The 17,770-nt window shown below is 36.6% G+C and overlaps 3 protein-coding genes and 2 long non-coding RNA genes across 10 annotated transcripts; 3 read left to right on the forward strand and 2 right to left on the reverse strand.

The window, feature by feature from the left end:
* Positions 1 to 215: 215 nt before the first annotated feature.
* On the forward strand, positions 216 to 3,933 carry LOC105426712 (allatotropin). Of its 3 annotated transcripts, XM_011638049.3 has the most exons (4): positions 614 to 1,252; positions 1,689 to 1,710; positions 2,686 to 2,941; positions 3,365 to 3,933. In XM_011638049.3, exons 3-4 carry the CDS (start codon positions 2,691 to 2,693, stop codon positions 3,513 to 3,515), a joined length of 402 nt encoding a protein of 133 aa, XP_011636351.1. In that variant the 5' UTR covers positions 614 to 1,252; positions 1,689 to 1,710; positions 2,686 to 2,690; the 3' UTR covers positions 3,516 to 3,933. The 3 variants fall into 3 exon arrangements, with proteins under 3 accessions (XP_088931212.1, XP_011636351.1, XP_025073917.2); XM_089075086.1 differs by lacking the exons at positions 614 to 1,252; positions 1,689 to 1,710 and adding an exon at positions 216 to 373; XM_025218132.2 differs by having other exon boundaries at positions 615 to 2,941.
* Positions 3,934 to 4,310: 377 nt separating this feature from the next.
* On the reverse strand, positions 4,311 to 5,208 carry LOC148936986 (uncharacterized). The gene is made up of 2 exons (XR_016138826.1): positions 5,069 to 5,208; positions 4,311 to 4,986 (listed from the first exon to the last, which is right to left on the reverse strand). It is a non-coding gene; the product is annotated as an uncharacterized LOC148936986 (long non-coding RNA).
* Positions 5,089 to 5,764, forward strand: LOC148936987 (uncharacterized). Its single transcript, XR_016138827.1, has 2 exons — positions 5,089 to 5,371; positions 5,599 to 5,764. It is a non-coding gene; the product is annotated as an uncharacterized LOC148936987 (long non-coding RNA).
* Positions 5,765 to 7,214: 1,450 nt separating this feature from the next.
* Positions 7,215 to 14,019, forward strand: LOC105426714 (uncharacterized). 4 transcript variants are annotated; one of them, XM_089075061.1, is made up of 8 exons: positions 7,215 to 7,506; positions 8,427 to 8,796; positions 9,006 to 10,134; positions 10,320 to 10,810; positions 10,943 to 11,199; positions 11,340 to 11,723; positions 11,995 to 12,378; positions 12,624 to 14,019. In XM_089075061.1, the coding sequence occupies exons 3-8, from the start codon at positions 9,024 to 9,026 to the stop codon at positions 13,033 to 13,035; spliced, it is 3,039 nt and encodes a 1,012-aa protein (XP_088931187.1). In that variant the 5' UTR covers positions 7,215 to 7,506; positions 8,427 to 8,796; positions 9,006 to 9,023; the 3' UTR covers positions 13,036 to 14,019. The 4 variants fall into 4 exon arrangements, with proteins under 4 accessions (XP_088931187.1, XP_088931185.1, XP_088931188.1 ...); XM_089075059.1 differs by having other exon boundaries at positions 8,447 to 8,796; XM_089075062.1 differs by having other exon boundaries at positions 8,469 to 8,796.
* A 797-nt stretch (positions 14,020 to 14,816) lies between these two features.
* Fitm (acyl-coenzyme A diphosphatase Fitm) lies at positions 14,817 to 17,265 on the reverse strand. Its single transcript, XM_011638051.3, has 3 exons — positions 17,049 to 17,265; positions 16,748 to 16,942; positions 14,817 to 16,656 (listed from the first exon to the last, which is right to left on the reverse strand). Exon 3 carries the CDS (start codon positions 16,614 to 16,616, stop codon positions 15,423 to 15,425), a length of 1,194 nt encoding a protein of 397 aa, XP_011636353.2. The 5' UTR covers positions 16,617 to 16,656; positions 16,748 to 16,942; positions 17,049 to 17,265; the 3' UTR covers positions 14,817 to 15,422.
* Positions 17,266 to 17,770: the final 505 nt, after the last annotated feature.

Consider the following 17,770-nt stretch of genomic DNA (forward strand, 5'->3'; position numbering starts at 1 on the left):
TATTAATTACTTGACATTTATGTCTTCGTGTCTCCGTGTCTCCTGCACTGCGTAGAAAAACTTCGTGTTCGCATAATTTGAAAGTTTGTTCATTCAGGAAATTACCGCCCTAATTTAATTAGCCTCTGCTCTTTGAATTAATCATCGGCCAGATCTAACGCGCTCGCATCTAAAAAAAATGTTCACAACGAACCGATGTAAATTACGTAAAAGCGTGGGTGTGGCGTTGTCATCACGAGAAATGTCCTCGGGGGAAGGATCGTCACGTACTGCAGGGAAATTTCGCATACGCATCGGCGGCTAGACTTACGCACGACGCACGACGGCGGCGGCGACGGCGACGGCGGCGGCGGCGGCGGGGGCGGCGGAAGTGGTGATTACAGCGTCTCTTTGCATTTCGCAAAATGCCTTCTCATGAAATTTCGCGATAAAACGTTTGCATACGATTGCGCTGGAGATTTCAATGCAACGATAAAACTGGCTGACTGGCAGGGCACATTAAAGAAATTAACAGAAAATACAATCGCGCGGCCTCGGCGGCGTCGGCGGTGGCGACGACGGCGTCGCCGGCGGCCGCGACGCCGACGTCGGCGGCTTCATACAAAACGACATGGAATTGTCACGGAGCTCAGTCCTCGGTTCTCGCACGTACGGATCAAATCGACGTCTCTTTCTCTGGAATCATTGAGAATCCGATGGACCGATATACGACGCGTATCGTTAAAATTCATTTCGATCGTTTCGCACCTGCGGAAAAGAATATATTAAAATTAGAAACACGATCTACATATTCGAATGATTTCTGTCGAATTTTTAATTGGATACAAATACGTCCGCGATTTTGACATTTTCTTTTTTTACATCTTAATTAAATCTAGAGAAATTGGATGTCTCTCGAAAAATCAATTCATTTAAATCGTTATTCTAAAATCTGCGTGAAAGAATTACGTTGGAAAGTCTATAGGAAACTAAGTTTTCTGTTAACTCAAGAACTTAAAAATTTTCTGACCTGAAATCATTAGTAAAATAATCTTTTCACGCTCGTTTTTACTTAGTCGATGCAGTAATTTATTTTTATTTTATTAATAATCTAATTTTTAGTGCTTCTGTTTCGAAGCAATATGGAACGTTCCAAGTGAAAACAGAAGTTTTATTCCTATTATTAATACATATTGTGATAAATGCTTTACTAACTAAAAATGTACGTATCTAAATATGCATTAATAATCAAGCTTTGTGCAATCATATCGCAGTAAGTATAAATTATAAGAACTGATTTCCAGACATAAAGATGGCTGAATCGACGTGTACGCGTATCGTATCTAAAATTTATCTTCATCGTTTCGCATTTACAAAAAAAATATATCAAAATTAGAGGCATCGATTTATGTATTTTCATCGGATCAAAAGCTGACACGCTCGCGATTGTTCTGATATTTTCTTTTTTACTTCTTAATTAAATTTGATGAAATAATTGGACGCCTTTCGAAAAATTCATTGAATTATATCATTATTTTAAAGCGTGAAAAAATTGGAAAATCTGCAGGAAAGCGTTTTATCAAAATTAAAAATTTTTTTAATCTGAAATTATTAGAAAAAATATTTCTCTCACACTTATCTTCATTTAATTGATGCAATAATCTGTTTTTATTATTAATCTAATTTTTTGTCCTTCTATTCCCATACAGTATGGAACATTGAAGACAAAAGGTATCGTTTTATTGCTGTTATTAGTACATATTGTGGTAAATGCTTTACTAATTATATTAAAAATATATCTAAATATCGTGCATCAATAATCAATCTCCATCGCACATTGCAATAAACATAAATTATAATTAAAAAATGGACCGATGTGCACCAATGCATAAAAATACGTTAAAATTCATCTCAGTCTCGCACTTAGAAAAAAATATAAAATATTAAAATCAGAGACATCGATTTACGTAATCGAAAGATTTCTGTCGAATTGAATGCAGACACGCCCGCGCTTGTTCTAGCATTTTCTTCTTTACATTATAAATATATCTGATGAAATATTTGGATGCCTTTAAAAAAATCGATTAATTTAAATCATTATTTTAAAATTTGCACGAAAATTTACAGAAAATATTTTGTGTTGGAACTTAAAAATTTTTTTATCTGAAATTATTAGAAAAGATATTACTCTTACATTTGTTTCCACTTGACTGATACAATAACTTATTTTTATTATTAATAATCTAACTCTTAGTACTTCTATTTCTACGTAATATGGAACATTCCAAGCGAAGACAGAAATTACTGTTTTACCGCTATTATTAGTACATATTATGATATAAATGCTTTACTAATTGAAAATGTCTGTATCTAATATAGTGCGCTAATACTCAATCTCAGTGCATATCGCAGTAAGTATAATTTATTATTGAGAAATGATCCCCTGCGCACAATATATTTGTGCCGATCAATACACGATATTCCGACATTCTCCAGCGAGATCTCGTAAGATGTTCATAGTTTGAAAATTAAGATGCAAGCGCGATGCATCGCTTGATCGATCATAAACATATTAACGACGACGAATATGATCTTTCGCGAAGGAGGCTTGTATCTTGTGTATCATTCTAACGCACGTATAATTATATATTGTCTGAACGTTCATTACCGATATGTTCGACGTGCCTATCTTTTTTTTATGTCAAGGAATCATGCGAGCGATATTAGCAATTGCATTGGTTTTCGTCGTGGGGTTCTTCATCGCAACGACCGCTGCATCCAAGGGTCGAAATTATCCTCATTTCTTTAAACACCGAACGAAGCTGAGGGAGATCCGCGGCTTCAAACCGGAGTATATTTCCACGGCGATCGGATTTGGGAAGAGGGATAGTCCTGCGGATGTCCCGGATCTGAACGAGCGAGAAAGAGTCCTCTTGTCGATTTTGCAAAATTTTCCGCATGCGTGAGTATTCAAATAAATTCCACAAGTAATAAAATAAAGTGAAAATGAAAAATGTCTTGCGTTAGACCAAATTACAAAGGAATTTTTTTTTTTTTTTTATTTGCTTTTCCTGCAATAAAAACTTTAATTTCGTTAAGTAATGAGTTAAATTCAACTTATTTTCTTATCTTTAATTTTAAATTAAAAAAAGAAAATTAAAGCTAATTTACATTAAAATAGAAATGAAAAAAGAAAGACGATTTTGGAAATCATCTTTCGTCATTCGTCATTCCACCTTTTGAGGAAAAAATTAATTTTTTTCCTCAAATTTCTTTTCAGTTAAAATTAATTGCCAACTAAATCGATCGAGACTTGATTGAAATCATTCTTGTTGCAGCATTATCAAAGTGAGAAGATATAAATAAATAATACTTTATTTTACAGCATTCCCGCGGATGCGCTACTCCGAATGATGCAGACGAATCCCGCGCTGGCTAGCAAATTGACACAGCTGTCGATGCAAAGCGACCAAGGCAATCAAGGAGAACCGATGATGGAACATTCAAGATCCGAGAGAACGTTCGCGCTATTTTAAGTCTTGCGTCAAAACGCACAACGACAGAACGCGAGTTCTGGAAGAATCCCCATTTTAGGTTTTTAGACGAAACATTCAGTATATCTTCCTTAGATCTAGAAGATACATTTTTATTTCTCGATTCTTCTCGCGTATGTGCGAAGTATCGTGTAGATGCTAATCTTTTCCTTCTTCATTATCTTTTTGCGATAAAATATAAGACACACTCCTAAAAAAAAGTGGGCAAGAAAAACGCATCTTTTTCTTCATCTAAGAGCATGTAGTCACGAAATACAACTTCGTAGAATGTCCAATATGTGTATATATCGATAAATGTATTGTATAACTGTGATTATTTCTCCTTTTCTTATCATCAAAGATGTGTATGTGTGTAAAATTAAAAAATATATGGAAATAAAAATAGATGGGGAAAAATAAATTGCGCATTTCCTCTTTAGAATTGTTCTTAATGGTGTTCTTCTCTCTGAGTTTTTAAATAGAATATGATCTGGGAAATGCAGTGAGATCTTTTACATTTAGTACATCAATCTTGAATATATTTTAGCTTAAAGAAAATTTGATAAGATTTGAAATTTTGAATTATATATTTTAATATTCGATTAATTATTTTTATGTATAAATATTAATAATTTTTATTAAGTATTATTACTTATTATTTAATAAGTATTATTAAATATCTATTATTATTAGGTATTATTAAATATTATTGTTATCATATGTTATATTCTAAGTTATTTATTCTATCCTAATTACTTTTGTCTACATTGTGAATAATGTAAAGAATGACGCAGAAAGTTACAGTACAAATTTATTCTATTTTATCAATATTTTACACATATTACATATAGATGCATTATATATAGATTACAATGCATTTTAATTTTGATATTCTTCTAGGCTTCTAAATTTAGACTTTCTAAATTTTTGATAGGCTTCTAAATTTATTTATAGTAATTTAATATTATTCTTTCATTTATTGCATATCTGGCTCTGCCTTTATTTTGTACATGTAATTTGCAGAATTTTTTAAAATGTTTTTAGTAACTTAACAGCTCTGGACAGTGTTGAATTACAAATCGATGCTAATCTGTAATTTCTTAATTTTTTTCTACATTTTATATAAGTATGAGCAGAATCATATATATTAACATGTAATTGTACAAAAGGATTTATCATTCTAAGTAATCAAGAAAATTGTAGACTTATAAAAATCTACATTTTGTATGAAATTTTAATAGCAGACTTACATAATTTTAATTACTTAATCTTACACGATTTTAATTACATAAAATAGTAATTTATAATATTAAAATAATTGATAAAATGTGAATAAGTTAAAAAATTATTATATTTATAGGAATATATTTATGAGAAAATTGAAACTTAATTTATAAAATATATGCATCAAATAAAATATGCATAAACTATTTACCAGCTTGTTTCTTTGTTCATAGGCTGCGTTCCGATATCACTGTAAATATACTACACAGTACTACTGCAGCTGCAAATACTATTCCGATATACGCAACAGTAAACTTTCAAAGTATTCTTACTTTCAAAGTATTCTCATAGATTTTGTTTGTCACTTCCTGCTTTCGTTACTGCGGCTCGCGAGATGAGGCAGTCACAGCATGGCGGTATCCATAGAAGAAATCGTACTTATTGATGTTGACAATAAAGATTATAAATTATTATTAACTCATGCTGAAGAATGCTAAAAAAGTAAGAAGAAGTAAGAATGCAATTATTAATCTCAAATTTTTTTAATATGAATACTATTTTGTTAATTATTTACGGATCTCTGGCAAGAAAAAGTGCTCTGCCTCATGGAATGAATTAGAATATTACAAAATCATGTAAGTTTGTACTTTTAAGATTCGTTCATTGCTCGCGCATGTTTCATCATATATATATCTGATTGATTCCTTAATTTTCAAAAAACTCAACTTTAGTGCTTAATGATTTGCTTCGCAAGGCAAAGTATGCCTTGTTTCAAATTCTGTCGCTTTGTATAAAAAAAGCATTAAATAAATATATTTTTATTAATATTTTCTAAACAATAATCAACTATTTTCTTTTACAGATATAAAGTTTGCAACTTTATTATTGCAACATACCAAAGAGCGTAACATTCTGAATATGAATGCATCTCAAGCTACGAATAAATGTAAATATTATATAAATATAGATATAAATATAGATAAAAAAATAGATTAAAAAAAAATAAAAATGAAAACAAACTATACAAAGTGTCAGTTTACAATGTTTATTTCATTAACAATAAGACGGTAACTTACACTAATTTACTAATGATAGTCTTATCTATTTTTAAAATCTAATCTATTAAAATTGTTAAAATTTATTAAACAGATAGTGACTACGTTTATACAGAGATATTAATCCGGTCTAGTGACAACTAGTAGTTAGCGATTTCCTGCATTTAAGGTCATTTTTTTGGTATAATAACGAATTCGTTTAAAAGTACTTAGATATCACGTATCTTATTGAATTTTGTAATTCAGCAACTTTCAATAGACAATGTTTGCAGCTTGCACGGTCTTTATTTATCTCCTTTCTGTAAAAGTGTTCGTTTATTAAAGTTTGCATCAAACATAATTTATTCTCAGCTTTTCCTTCAAATTCTTTCTTAAATTTTTCTCCAAAAGTATGTAATAGAATAAAACTTAATTGGATTCCTGCTAATTCATTTAGTGCTGCTAGTTTTTTATTTTTAATTATTATATTAATCATTCTATTACAATTTTTGCAGATAGTAGCATATTTTATCTATTGTTCCATTTTTTCTTCTCCTTCTTCCTCTTTTTCTATTTCTTTTTCCTCTTCTTCTTCTCTTGTTCTTTTAATTTCCAATCTACAGTGTAGAATTCTTCTCTTTGGCCAAAATACGATATTCTTAATGCACAAATTTAGAGATGATTACAATCTGCATAATTTTTCTATTATAATATATCAAGAGCATAGTAACATTCACACCAAATATACACGTGCTGTATCATCCGTGTATTTATATACAGTCGGATAATTACAAGTATCTGAGAAAGAGAGTTCCGTTTGAGTGAGGCCTGTTTGACCAACCACTCATAGCGTTTGAACAGAGGAAAATCTCTAGGCAACGGCCGCTGTGAGTGGCTGTGGTCAATCGCAGCGTGATCAAACGGGCAACACTCCCGTTCCGTTTGATTACGTTGCAATTGGACACATTCATTTACGTTAGCCGATGCTTAAAAATTTTCTAGTAAACCACCTATCAAATAACTTCTAATATTTAATAAACCAATCGACGATCAAGCGCCCATTGATCTGAAAGTAAGGGCCTATTCAGACAAACTTGCAGCATAATCATATGCATGGTGTAAATCCCGGTCTACAATAGATGATTTAGCCTTAAGCCATAAGAATAAATTGACCAATCATAGTGACCAATCGATTATTCTCCTAGTCTTCGATTATAATTCGTCCATTTCTTGTGGCTTAAGGCTTAAATTACCTATTGTAGACCGGGACTTAATGGAAGGGATTGCATTCGGCAGCGGATTGGTCGATTTTGATGAACGCGTCCTTTCGCGGAGCACATCCACGCTCGTCTAATGATTCTCCAAATCTAAGGCCGTGAAACGGACGTTGCGTTTTCCTCGATTCCCTCTCTCTCTCTTTCTCTCTCTCATTCTCATAACGTTTGTGCTTTGTTCTCTTCGCGACTACGGCGACGGGCGACGGGTTGTCCGATCTGCGCGACGTGCCAAGTCGAGGAATTCGTCGGATTGGACGCGTTTCTCGCATCGAACGGGTGCCGAGTCGTGTAGCCGAGCGTCGTCCGTCGTGGGAGACGTGACTTGCGAACCAAGTCTCACATCGCGGTGACGAGAAAAACGTCAGCTTTACGGGGTGACGCCGGCCGCCTTGGAGCCTCGTTAGTGGCTCGAGTCTCTCCCGAGGCCCGCGCAGGCCTCGTAATACACACGAGACCAAGGTAAGACGCACCGCCGACGTCCCGTTCTCAAGGACAGCTATCGCGAATATGATAACGGTGTCGATCCTTGCTGCCTTACACCCCGTGCAAATCCCGAACGCAACTCTGTATCGCGTTTGCATGCACGCACGCACGCTCGCTCGCTCGCTCGCACGCACGCACGCATACATGCATGCATGCATGCACGTTCGTTCACGCTTCGCGTATTCCTCCCGCCTCGCAATCTCGATTGCAGTAATTAATTGGTATCGCCTTAACCTTCTAACGGAAGTTTTAACCTCCTCCGCGCTTTGGAGGCAATGCGTAAATCTGCACACAAGGCGATATTTTGATATTTGTAACAAGAGGAAAGAGAGAGCACGCATTTTGCAAAATACATCTTGCTCTCGCCTTTTATTTCCTTTTAAATGGAAACTAGTACGTAAATCTTGAAGTCCTCGAAGAAAAAAAAAAAGAATTGATAAGATTTACTACGTTAGACGTTCAGATCTGTTTAATTTGGAACTGAATGTAAAAGGTTGTTTCTCTGTTTGTAATTGCTGCAATCATTATTGTAGATCCCTTGACGTTTTTTTGTAACACATAGCACAAGTTCTTTTTATACTTTAAGACCAAGAATTCACGTTCTTAAATGTCATTGGACTTGTCACAATGGCAAAGTTTAATTCTGATCAAACATGGAGAGCTTTAAACTGTAAATATGGAATCTAATCTCCTGTAAAAATCAGGAGTTGTATTAGTAAAAGTTATTCACTGTTGAAGTCTTAATAAAATATTGAATTACATTTTGCCAAGAAAAGATCATTAATGTGACACTATTAGAATAAAAAGTATCATTACATTGAAGCTTTCTTCATGTTTTTGTCGTTCTTCAACTCGCCCTCTGGTTCCTCCTCCCATTTTCTTTCTCTCCCCCATAGGCCAAAAAATATTCTTTCAGGTTGAAAGTTCGTTCGCTATAGTTTCTAGTGCAAGTACAAAAACGGTTCGTGGTTTATCGGTACTTTCTTAGTTTGTGTTGTGTTCAAGTTGAAAGTTTAAACCGACATTAAAAAAAAGTTCCGCGCAAGAGAATGTCTAAACCAACAAAACGACATACGTTTCCGCATATGTGAGCAAACAAAGTTCAGTTTAAGTAATAAAGTATAAGAAAAAGTTCCGAATAAAAAAAAAATAAAAATAAAAAAAAAAGGTCCAAAGTTGTGATATAAGAAAGTATGTTCGACACGATATGGATCGCGCGCGTTGTGCCATCAAGAGCGAATACTTCACAGACACTGATTGACACAGGTAAGCTCTGTGACGCAGATTATTCAGTGCTACATTCGGTCGGTACGCCTAAAAGAAAAAAAAAAAAAAAGAATTTTTAACTTACCAAGTAAGAGTGAGATTCGAATACATGGGTTACATATTTTAAAGATCTAATCAAGACATTTCCCATTCGTTCCTGTCCGTTTGAAATCGCTTGGCATCTTCTAACGAGTATCATTGATTTACAGGCTGATATAGAGTTCGACATGTCCGACTCTGGTACAGACAGTACTTCCACGGAAGGTTATGACGAAGACAGAAATCGGATCACGTCGACCGGGGATGAAGTGACATCGTCACGCTACTCGCATCATTCCTCCGAAACGGAGCGGCGAAAGTCCGCGGCAAGTTCTACCTTCTCCGAGGGAAAGTCTCCGCGATCGCCGTTATCGGGCGGTGAGTCCAAGTCACCACGGTCCACGCCATTATCGCCGAAATCGCAGCGATCTGGCATAATGTCTCCCAGCGAGGAGGGTTCTCCGAGCCGTAGTTTATCGAAGTCTCCGCCGCCGCTGTCGCCGTCATCGCCTATGTCCCCAACATATCGTCCACCCGCATCGCCAACATATCACCTGAATGACTCGCCAAAGTCCTATCATTCAGAAAATAACTCTCTCGATTCGCCTCGATCGGATCGCAGCATGTCGCGATCGCCTGTTCAGGATAACGGATCATGTCTCTCTCCTTCAAACGATTCTAAATCTATGCGTTTCGGAGACGCCGAATCGAAGGGATCCGACCTCGAGGCGGATACTCAAAGATCTGCCGACAACTCGTTAAAATCATATTCATATAAGAATAGCGAGTCCAGGCAAAGTTCACCAAAATCGCCCAGATCGGGCGCGAGTTCTGTCAAGTCCTTGATGTCTGCAAGAAGCTCACCGAAGTCGTTCAAGTCCGGTCCGGCGTCTCCTATGGATGATCAAGAATCAGATAAACAATCACCGGTACATTCGGGTCCTCGATCTCCCGAGGAAGAAAAGAATGGTTCGTATAACGAATTAGACGGCGAGCAAATTTCGGATGGCGATATTGAGGACGAACCAGAGCCCATGTCCAAGTCTAAACCTGCGCCTATGACCCATGGCGAAGATTTGTCGGATGTATCGGATCTTGAGAGTATAGATGGACCTGAAGAATCCACTGAACAGAACGCAGAAACAGATAAGGCTCAAGAACAAGATATTAAACAGGAATCCATCAATGATGAAGAAAAAGTAGAAAAAGAAGACAAAATTGCACCAGTTGGCTTGACGGAGGAAAGTGAACAATTGGACTTTGAAGCCGATGGTCAATGGAAAGACGAACGTGACGAAGGTAAATACGTTATAAATTTCAAGTTTTAAATCCAATTTTTATGCTAGAAATTGCATGAATATGCATGAATATCTTTATGTTATGTAATATAATAATTTTATGGATTTCATTAAACGAGGTGAGAGTGTGTACAAAATTAATATATATAATTATATATATAATTATTGTAATTGATAAAATTTCAGGTGAAACTGAGACATCTGTTACGAAAGAAACTAAAGAAAATACAGAAAAAGATAATAAAGAAAAAGATAAAGACAAGGCAAAGTCAAAAGAATCCGGTGAGATTAATGATAAGGAAGAAGGGGAAGAGGGTGAAAAAGAGGAATCTGAATTAGAAGAAGGGGAGCTTAGCGACGGAGATGATGCACGGCCAGAGGAAACCGAGCCGAGACCAGTGTGCCGCTTCTACAATCGGGGCCAATGCACATGGGGTGTTAGTTGTAGATTTTTACATCCTGGAGTGACGGACAAAGGTAATTACACTATGTTCGATATGGTGAGGCCTATGGCGTATCCGCCGCACGCTGCCGCGCCGCACGAATATAGGTCCCACATCGAGAGACCGAGTATGCGAGCGCCATTACCGAGTTATGGTGCTCCTACACACACACCCAAAGTGGAAGAAACGCCAACCGAGTCCGCCTGGGAGCGTGGCTTACGCCATGCCAAGGAAGTAAGTTATTTGCAAGATATTCTCGCATATGGTGTTATGCATATTATTTATAAACGATGCTTTCAACAATTTCCAATCTGAAATTTACATAATCAAGTTTCAAGGGAGATATTTTTTTATTCGACTATTTAGATGATGCGCAAAGCCAATAAACGCAAAGAATCAGACATGGACTTCGAAGAGAAAAAGATGAACCTGAGTTTAGGACAGGATGAATTGGATCGAGAAGCGGGATATTACGTGAGAGCGGCTAGTCCCGAACCACCGGTCGAAAGATGGCCACAACGTGAAGTACCACGCAGAATATCATCGTCTAGAATCACACCAGAGAGATATGTCGATGAACCCGAGGGATATTACCCCCCATCTGCGTCATCCGACTATTATAGGTGAGAAACGATCGACGAAACAATCATTTTATAACCAAGCTAGGAAAGAATTATTTTTATATTGTATATCTTTATTTTGATCTAACAAACGCTTCGTGATCAGACTTGTTTCTACTTTTATCTTTATTTTCAACAATCAGGAGAGTGCATTACAAAGAGCCTCGCGACTATCGAGATCGTTACGATTATCACCCGATTCCTCGCGGTGCGCATTCAGTTTCTCCGCCATCACACAACCGCGACCGAGAAAGGGAACGGGATCGCGAACGCGATAGAGAGCGTGATTATTACGAGAAATACGAAAAGAAGCATAAAAGACCGTCGCGCGAGGTCATCGTGGAACGTATTCCCCCGACGAAACCATGGCGAGAAGAAGAGCCACCTCCTGCCGAAAGGAGTAGAGGTGACGAATGGGCGGATCCATGGATGCGACGCAAGTCTCCGAGTGCTGTGCGCCGCAACACGTCGTCCCGTCGATCTAGACGGCAGTCTTATTCTTCTGGATCTTCGTATTCTTCAACAAGGTATTATTCGTATACGATTGATTATGCTAAGGTTCATAAAAGAGTCTCTCTCTTTCACTCTCTCACATATATTATTAGTATTTTACAACATAGTTTGACTGTTAAAAAAATTCTCAGAAAATCTAAATGACTTATTAAGAATATTAATTTAATAATATTTTTTATGCGAAAAGAGGGAATAAAAACGTAGCAATAATTGATGATTGCATGCACCTTTTTGTCTGTACATATACGCGCCACTTTATTATATATAGGAGTATCATCTTTTTAGTTCTAGCCGTAGCTCGAGCCGTTCTAGCTACAGTTCTTACGACTCCCTATCCAGGTCCCGTTCTCCTTCCCCTCGATCTAGAACCCGTTCTGCCGGCAAAAGCAAATCCACTGTTGTCAGTCCACCATCCTCAAATCCCCCGGCTATCGCTACAACTACACCTCAAAGAGGTGCCATGTTAATGAATCCTCCCGCTCCCTCTCCTCGTCCATCGAAAGGCTCTATCTCCCCTACCACGGGTACGCTGCATCGACGAGCTGGACTGAATCCACCTGCCCCAAGTCTGTTCTCGTCTCATCGTCATCATGACAAAGCTAGGGAACAAAAAGCTGCTATCGCTGCGGCTGCTGTGGCTAAGATAATTAAAAGTCGCTCCAGATCTAGGTAAAAGGAATTTACTTTTAAGTTACAAGTAATGTTATATAACAAAAAAATCCCATACGGAGAAAATATAAATTTAAAAAATTTTTCATTTCTTTTTTTAAAATATTCTCAAGCTGATACATGGATGATGATAAAATTAGTATTATGATTCAGATAATCAACAAATCTAATTTTATAATACGTACGTGTGCACCTTTGTACAGCATTTTTATATAAAATTAAAGCAAAAAAAATTTATATTTCAGATCGTCTCACAGTAGTTCGGGGTCAGAAAGCAGCGGAAGTAGCAGCGACTCAAGCGAGTCGAGTTATTCATCGTCCTCCAGCGAAGCGCGCAGAAGGAAAGGTTCGACACCGCCAATAACACGTAAAGATTCCAAAGGTATTGACGCTTTGAAGCTGAGCGGCACGAAGCAGCAAATTAAATTAACGCTGAAACCTACGAGCAATACCACAGCGGTAAAGAAGATCGATCGTAGTGCGCTTATGGCAGGTAAAAAACGAGGTATTGAATCACCGCCGTTAATTGATAACAAGGCGCAAGTGGCAGCAGCGGCAGCCAAAGCCGCCAAGAAGGCGAGCTCGCGACGCGAGGAATTGCTAAAGCAACTCAAGGCCGTGGAAGACGCGATTGCCCGTAAAAGGTCGAAAGTTTAAAATCGACTCGATTAACTAACGTATGCTCTTCGTGAATAGAGACTGAAAAGGACATAATTAATATTGCTTTTTATACATAGCAATTAAAAAAAAAAAAAATAAGAATTCTGATGTAACGTATATATATATATATAATTTTTCAATAAAATCTGTATGTGTTAATCAGATTCATAGTATGATATCTTGATATATCTTATGATATTTAATGTATCGATATTTTAATACAAAATTTATTTCTATTAATAATAACCATCAGTAAAAAATCGTTTACACATTTATTATTGTAAAACGTAAATTCGCCGAAGTTATGGATTATCAATTTTAATTTTTAGAATATATTAGTATAATTGTAATTTCCTAAAATCTTAAATTTCTGTTTATTTCTTTTTCTCGTAAAAATTTATTTTCTTTTCACTTTTTCTTGTATATTAAGTATGTACTATAAATCTGATTGATTTGATCAATACTATACTTATAATATTGAGATGATACGATATTACAAATGTATATATATCTACTGGTACAGCACAAATATTTGATTGTACCAGTACAATATAAATGTAATTAAAGATTTTTATGAAAATAAAAACATACTTGACATCGGTATATAATTGCTAATCGGAATCATTTCGATATTCAGTCTCTGTTTGCGGATGTGAATAGATACGTATGTATTAAATGTTGTTTAAGTACTGTATAATTAGCTGCCATCACCATCACGAAACAATGAAATATGTGAGGCCTGTTAGAGTGTGATGGTGTATACAAGCAAGTTTGTCCTGGTTTTTACAATACAGGGTTGAATCCCATTATTTACGTTTTATTTCTTCATTAGACTTTTCTCTTTCTTAGATAGCGCTTAAATATAACGATTGGTATTGTACAGTCTCTCTCGAGTTTGTTTCAATAACACTCGAGCGGCTATTTTTATGTAAAATGTGAAACATGAGAAATACATTATCCATCGAGGAATTACGAAGATAACTCTTGCGTTTTAATGAATAGTTATGCGTCAATTCATCGAATTTTGTTAACGCACAAAGAATTTATAGATATGATAAGTTATAATGCTTCTAAAGCAGAAAGTAGATTGGTGAACTGATATTAATTGATGTAAATTATCATGTCTGTACAAATCGACTATTCTAGTATCACTTTTATTTCCGACATAAATATTAAACATCGTGGACTATCAAAGATCTCTATGTTGCCAAATATTCTGCAACTATATTGATAAACTTATTAATTTGCGTTTTATTACGATTACTAAAAGTATTGGTAAATTAATGTAAAAATTATTTTTCGTAAAGTAAGTAAATATTGATTTTGCTAATAAGAATTAATCAGAAGTACACAGCTATTATTTTTCATTTAATGGACAAGGAAGTTTAATCGCTGTAATAAAGGGATAAGATTATTATAACAAAGTTTCCAACAAATTACATACTGTTTTGTTATGCTAGAAATGATATGTGGAAACCAAAATATAAATTTCTTTAATTCAATTCATAATAAATGATTTTTCATTATTGCCAAATTAGAATCATGTAAAAATAATTAATGATCTGCGATCTTCTATCTGTGGAAGAAAAAAAGAAAAAATAATAAATATATGCTTTCCTAAATGCAGCGAATGTTCTAAGTATAAAAATGAAAAATTTCATAAATTTCATAACTATATATATATATTTTGTACTTTCTTTCCGTGTATAAATATAACATGGCATATAAATAACACTAATTTCATCTTGCAGTCTGTTTAACTTAGGAAGGAACGGATACTTTGTTAATAACAGACTTTATTAAATATAAATTACAAAACAAAGTCCAGAAGTATTACTGAAGACACTAATTTTAAAGCTTAAACAGATCCAATAAAAGTGTCTTTTTCTTTCTTAATAACAATCCATACGGAGGCGTCAAAAAAGCGCAGGCTCTTGTTTATCATCCTATAATTACAAATAACTTAAAAGCATGGAAGCTGCCCCGTTCAGCTTGACTGATTGTCCCAAAACCCAATAAATTACGCGAATACGTGAAATTCTTTATTTACATGTAAAAAAAGTGAAGGAAGGCAGTCACGTATATCCTTCGAAATTATATTTTACATTATTCCGACGTTCAAATACAAACCCTATTTCCATGGACTGTGAATATATCTGAATATTTACTTGATTATCTATTCTCGGTGCAACGTGTTAATGCTGTTTAAATATAAAGGGAAGGAAATTTTATGAAGGCAAGATGTTATGAATGAATCCGGATATTAATTTTTGAATAATCAATTTCTGTGTAAAAAATGATCCACGTTGCGTAATCATCCTTAGTTTAAGTAGAGAAGAGTCCCGATTTAAGAGAGCGATCCCTTAATTGAAAACGGTGTATTTTTACCCCCTCGAATTAGGCACGTCGAGATCCACTTGTCTGGATGATGGATTCGGTTCTGTGCTTTCCTGTGTTCTGATCGGCATTCCCATGAACCTCGGTTGATTGGTACCGTTCAGAGTAGTGCGTCTTGCTCTGGCGCTGATCTCCGAATTTGTTTTCATCTCATTGTACTTGAAGAGGCCGTCACCGGGTGCTGGCAAGCCGATCGTTGGCAACTTGTACCACCATTGATACGTGACATACCATGTAATAACTGCGGCTACGCCACCGAGAAACTTCTCGATCATGATGTGATAGTAGAGCATCGTCGACACCAGCATGATATCCCATAGCAATTGCTGCAATGTCATTACTACGAAAAGGCCGCGTAGATATGGTGTGAGTGCCCGGTGCGCCTTCTTCAGGAACTCCAGGTCGCTGTCGGAGAGATTTCGCAGCGGACCGGAGCTGATCTCGGTCGGTGTAGATCGTGTGTGCTCTTCCCGCATTATCAGATCCTTAATACCCTCCCATCCTACCAGGGAAGAGCCTTCTTCGGCAAGTATCAAGCTTGAGTAGATTAAAATGAATGTATGTCCAGATATGTCAAGGCCGCTCCAGAATCTACCAGATTGTAGACATCTGGCTTTGGACTGCATCTGAACATCGCGAGTGCCTAGGCATCTGCCATAGTTGGTTTCGATATAGTTGAACAGTTTCGTCCAGACGAGCCAGGCAATAGTCGCAAATATGACACGTGCCAGATGCCTCAGCAGAATCGGCCGGCGGCCACAGCCCAATGTGTGTGCCGTCAAGACAACCCAGGGCACGATTAAGGACAACAGCCAGCCCCAGCCCCACTTGACGAAGTACTGATTCAGGGCGTTGTCGGACCTAGAGAAGTAAGTACGTGGCATCGCAATGAAGTCCGCGATTAGGGACACTGTGAATATCGTGCCGCAATAGATGGCCACCTTGAGCCGGGTGTCGAACAGCAATGACTTCTTGCATACATGCAATAGCATGGTGACTAGAATGAGGCCGATCGAACTCGGCGCCGCGGTCGGCCGAGTGCCACCGCGGTCCTCCTGCTGGGCACCACTCGGTCGAAAGTTCATCCTGCTGTTCGAGCGCGGACCGTTGTTGGAGTAACCGGACGCGCCAGTGTTCCCAGACGACGACGTGTGGATGCTACGCCGTTTACCCGTCGCCATCGTGTCCCGAGTTCTTTCCGTTATCGGTGCTCGACGTCACCTAGAACCATTGCACCGAGGTTAACTTCTTGGTTCAGGAATACGCGCGCGGATTTGCGTCTTAAACCGGAGGTTTTTGACGTTGCGCTGACCGTTCCGGGTCCTCTTCGTTTTTCAGCTACCACGAACTCGAGATAATCTGCTCCGTCATCCACTGGTTGACCGTCTCCCCACCTCGTTACTTCGCATCATTATGCGTGCCATGAATGTCCTTTGCCCTCAAGTACCTGACTCTAGGTTCTTCCATATGTGATTTTTAAATGTATAGGATGCTATATTTCCTGTATCTAAAATGAGACAGATATATAATTAGACATTGGAGAAAGAGAGAGAGAGAGAGAGAGAGAGAGAGAGAGCAGGCAAAAAATTCAGCTATAAAAACATAATGCTTACCCATGTGACCGTCATAAACGTAATTAAATGTAGACTACTGAATCGACATATTTATTTTGCTGTAACTCAGTTTATGTCTTTTGTAAAGTGTTATTAAAGATCTTATGGAAGTTCATTTGATTATTAAAATTTCAACAATTAGATATCAGTTATATTAACTTTTTGCTTTATTATCCTGATATATCTTAGACATGCACATGTATTTATAACTTGATGATATTTAATTCTATTTAAAACGTCATTTTTATAATTACAATCTCTCCATGTTCGTTTATCCTATAGAATAAATCATGTTGATATTATTTTAGACCTTGCACATAATAAACGAAGTATTAAGAATGAATATTAAATTTTGGAAATAAAAATTCGAAATAAAAATTAAACGTAACAAATAAATGTAAGATACAGCCATATCTTACATTTACTTATCTGTGTGCGTTACGTTCAATCTTCAGTCTGAATTTTCATTTTCAAAATTTATTATTTATTTCTGTTCCTAAAATTTCCTCCATTGTGGAACCTTAATCTTCTGTATACTAATTACAAAACCAGAGGAATCTGGAGGGATTATTATTAATGGTGGGTCCCATTAGCGCAGGATGCGATAGCACACATCCACTCACATCAGTCGATGCTCAGGAATTTTCCAACGAATCACCAATCAGAATATTTTATATTTAATTGGCCAATCCGCGTTATATGCTATCGAATCGATCGTTATA

This window comes from Pogonomyrmex barbatus, unplaced genomic scaffold (assembly GCF_055798465.1).
Source record: "Pogonomyrmex barbatus isolate J1 unplaced genomic scaffold, ASM5579846v1 scaffold18, whole genome shotgun sequence".
Taxonomy (NCBI): Eukaryota; Metazoa; Arthropoda; class Insecta; order Hymenoptera; family Formicidae; genus Pogonomyrmex; species Pogonomyrmex barbatus.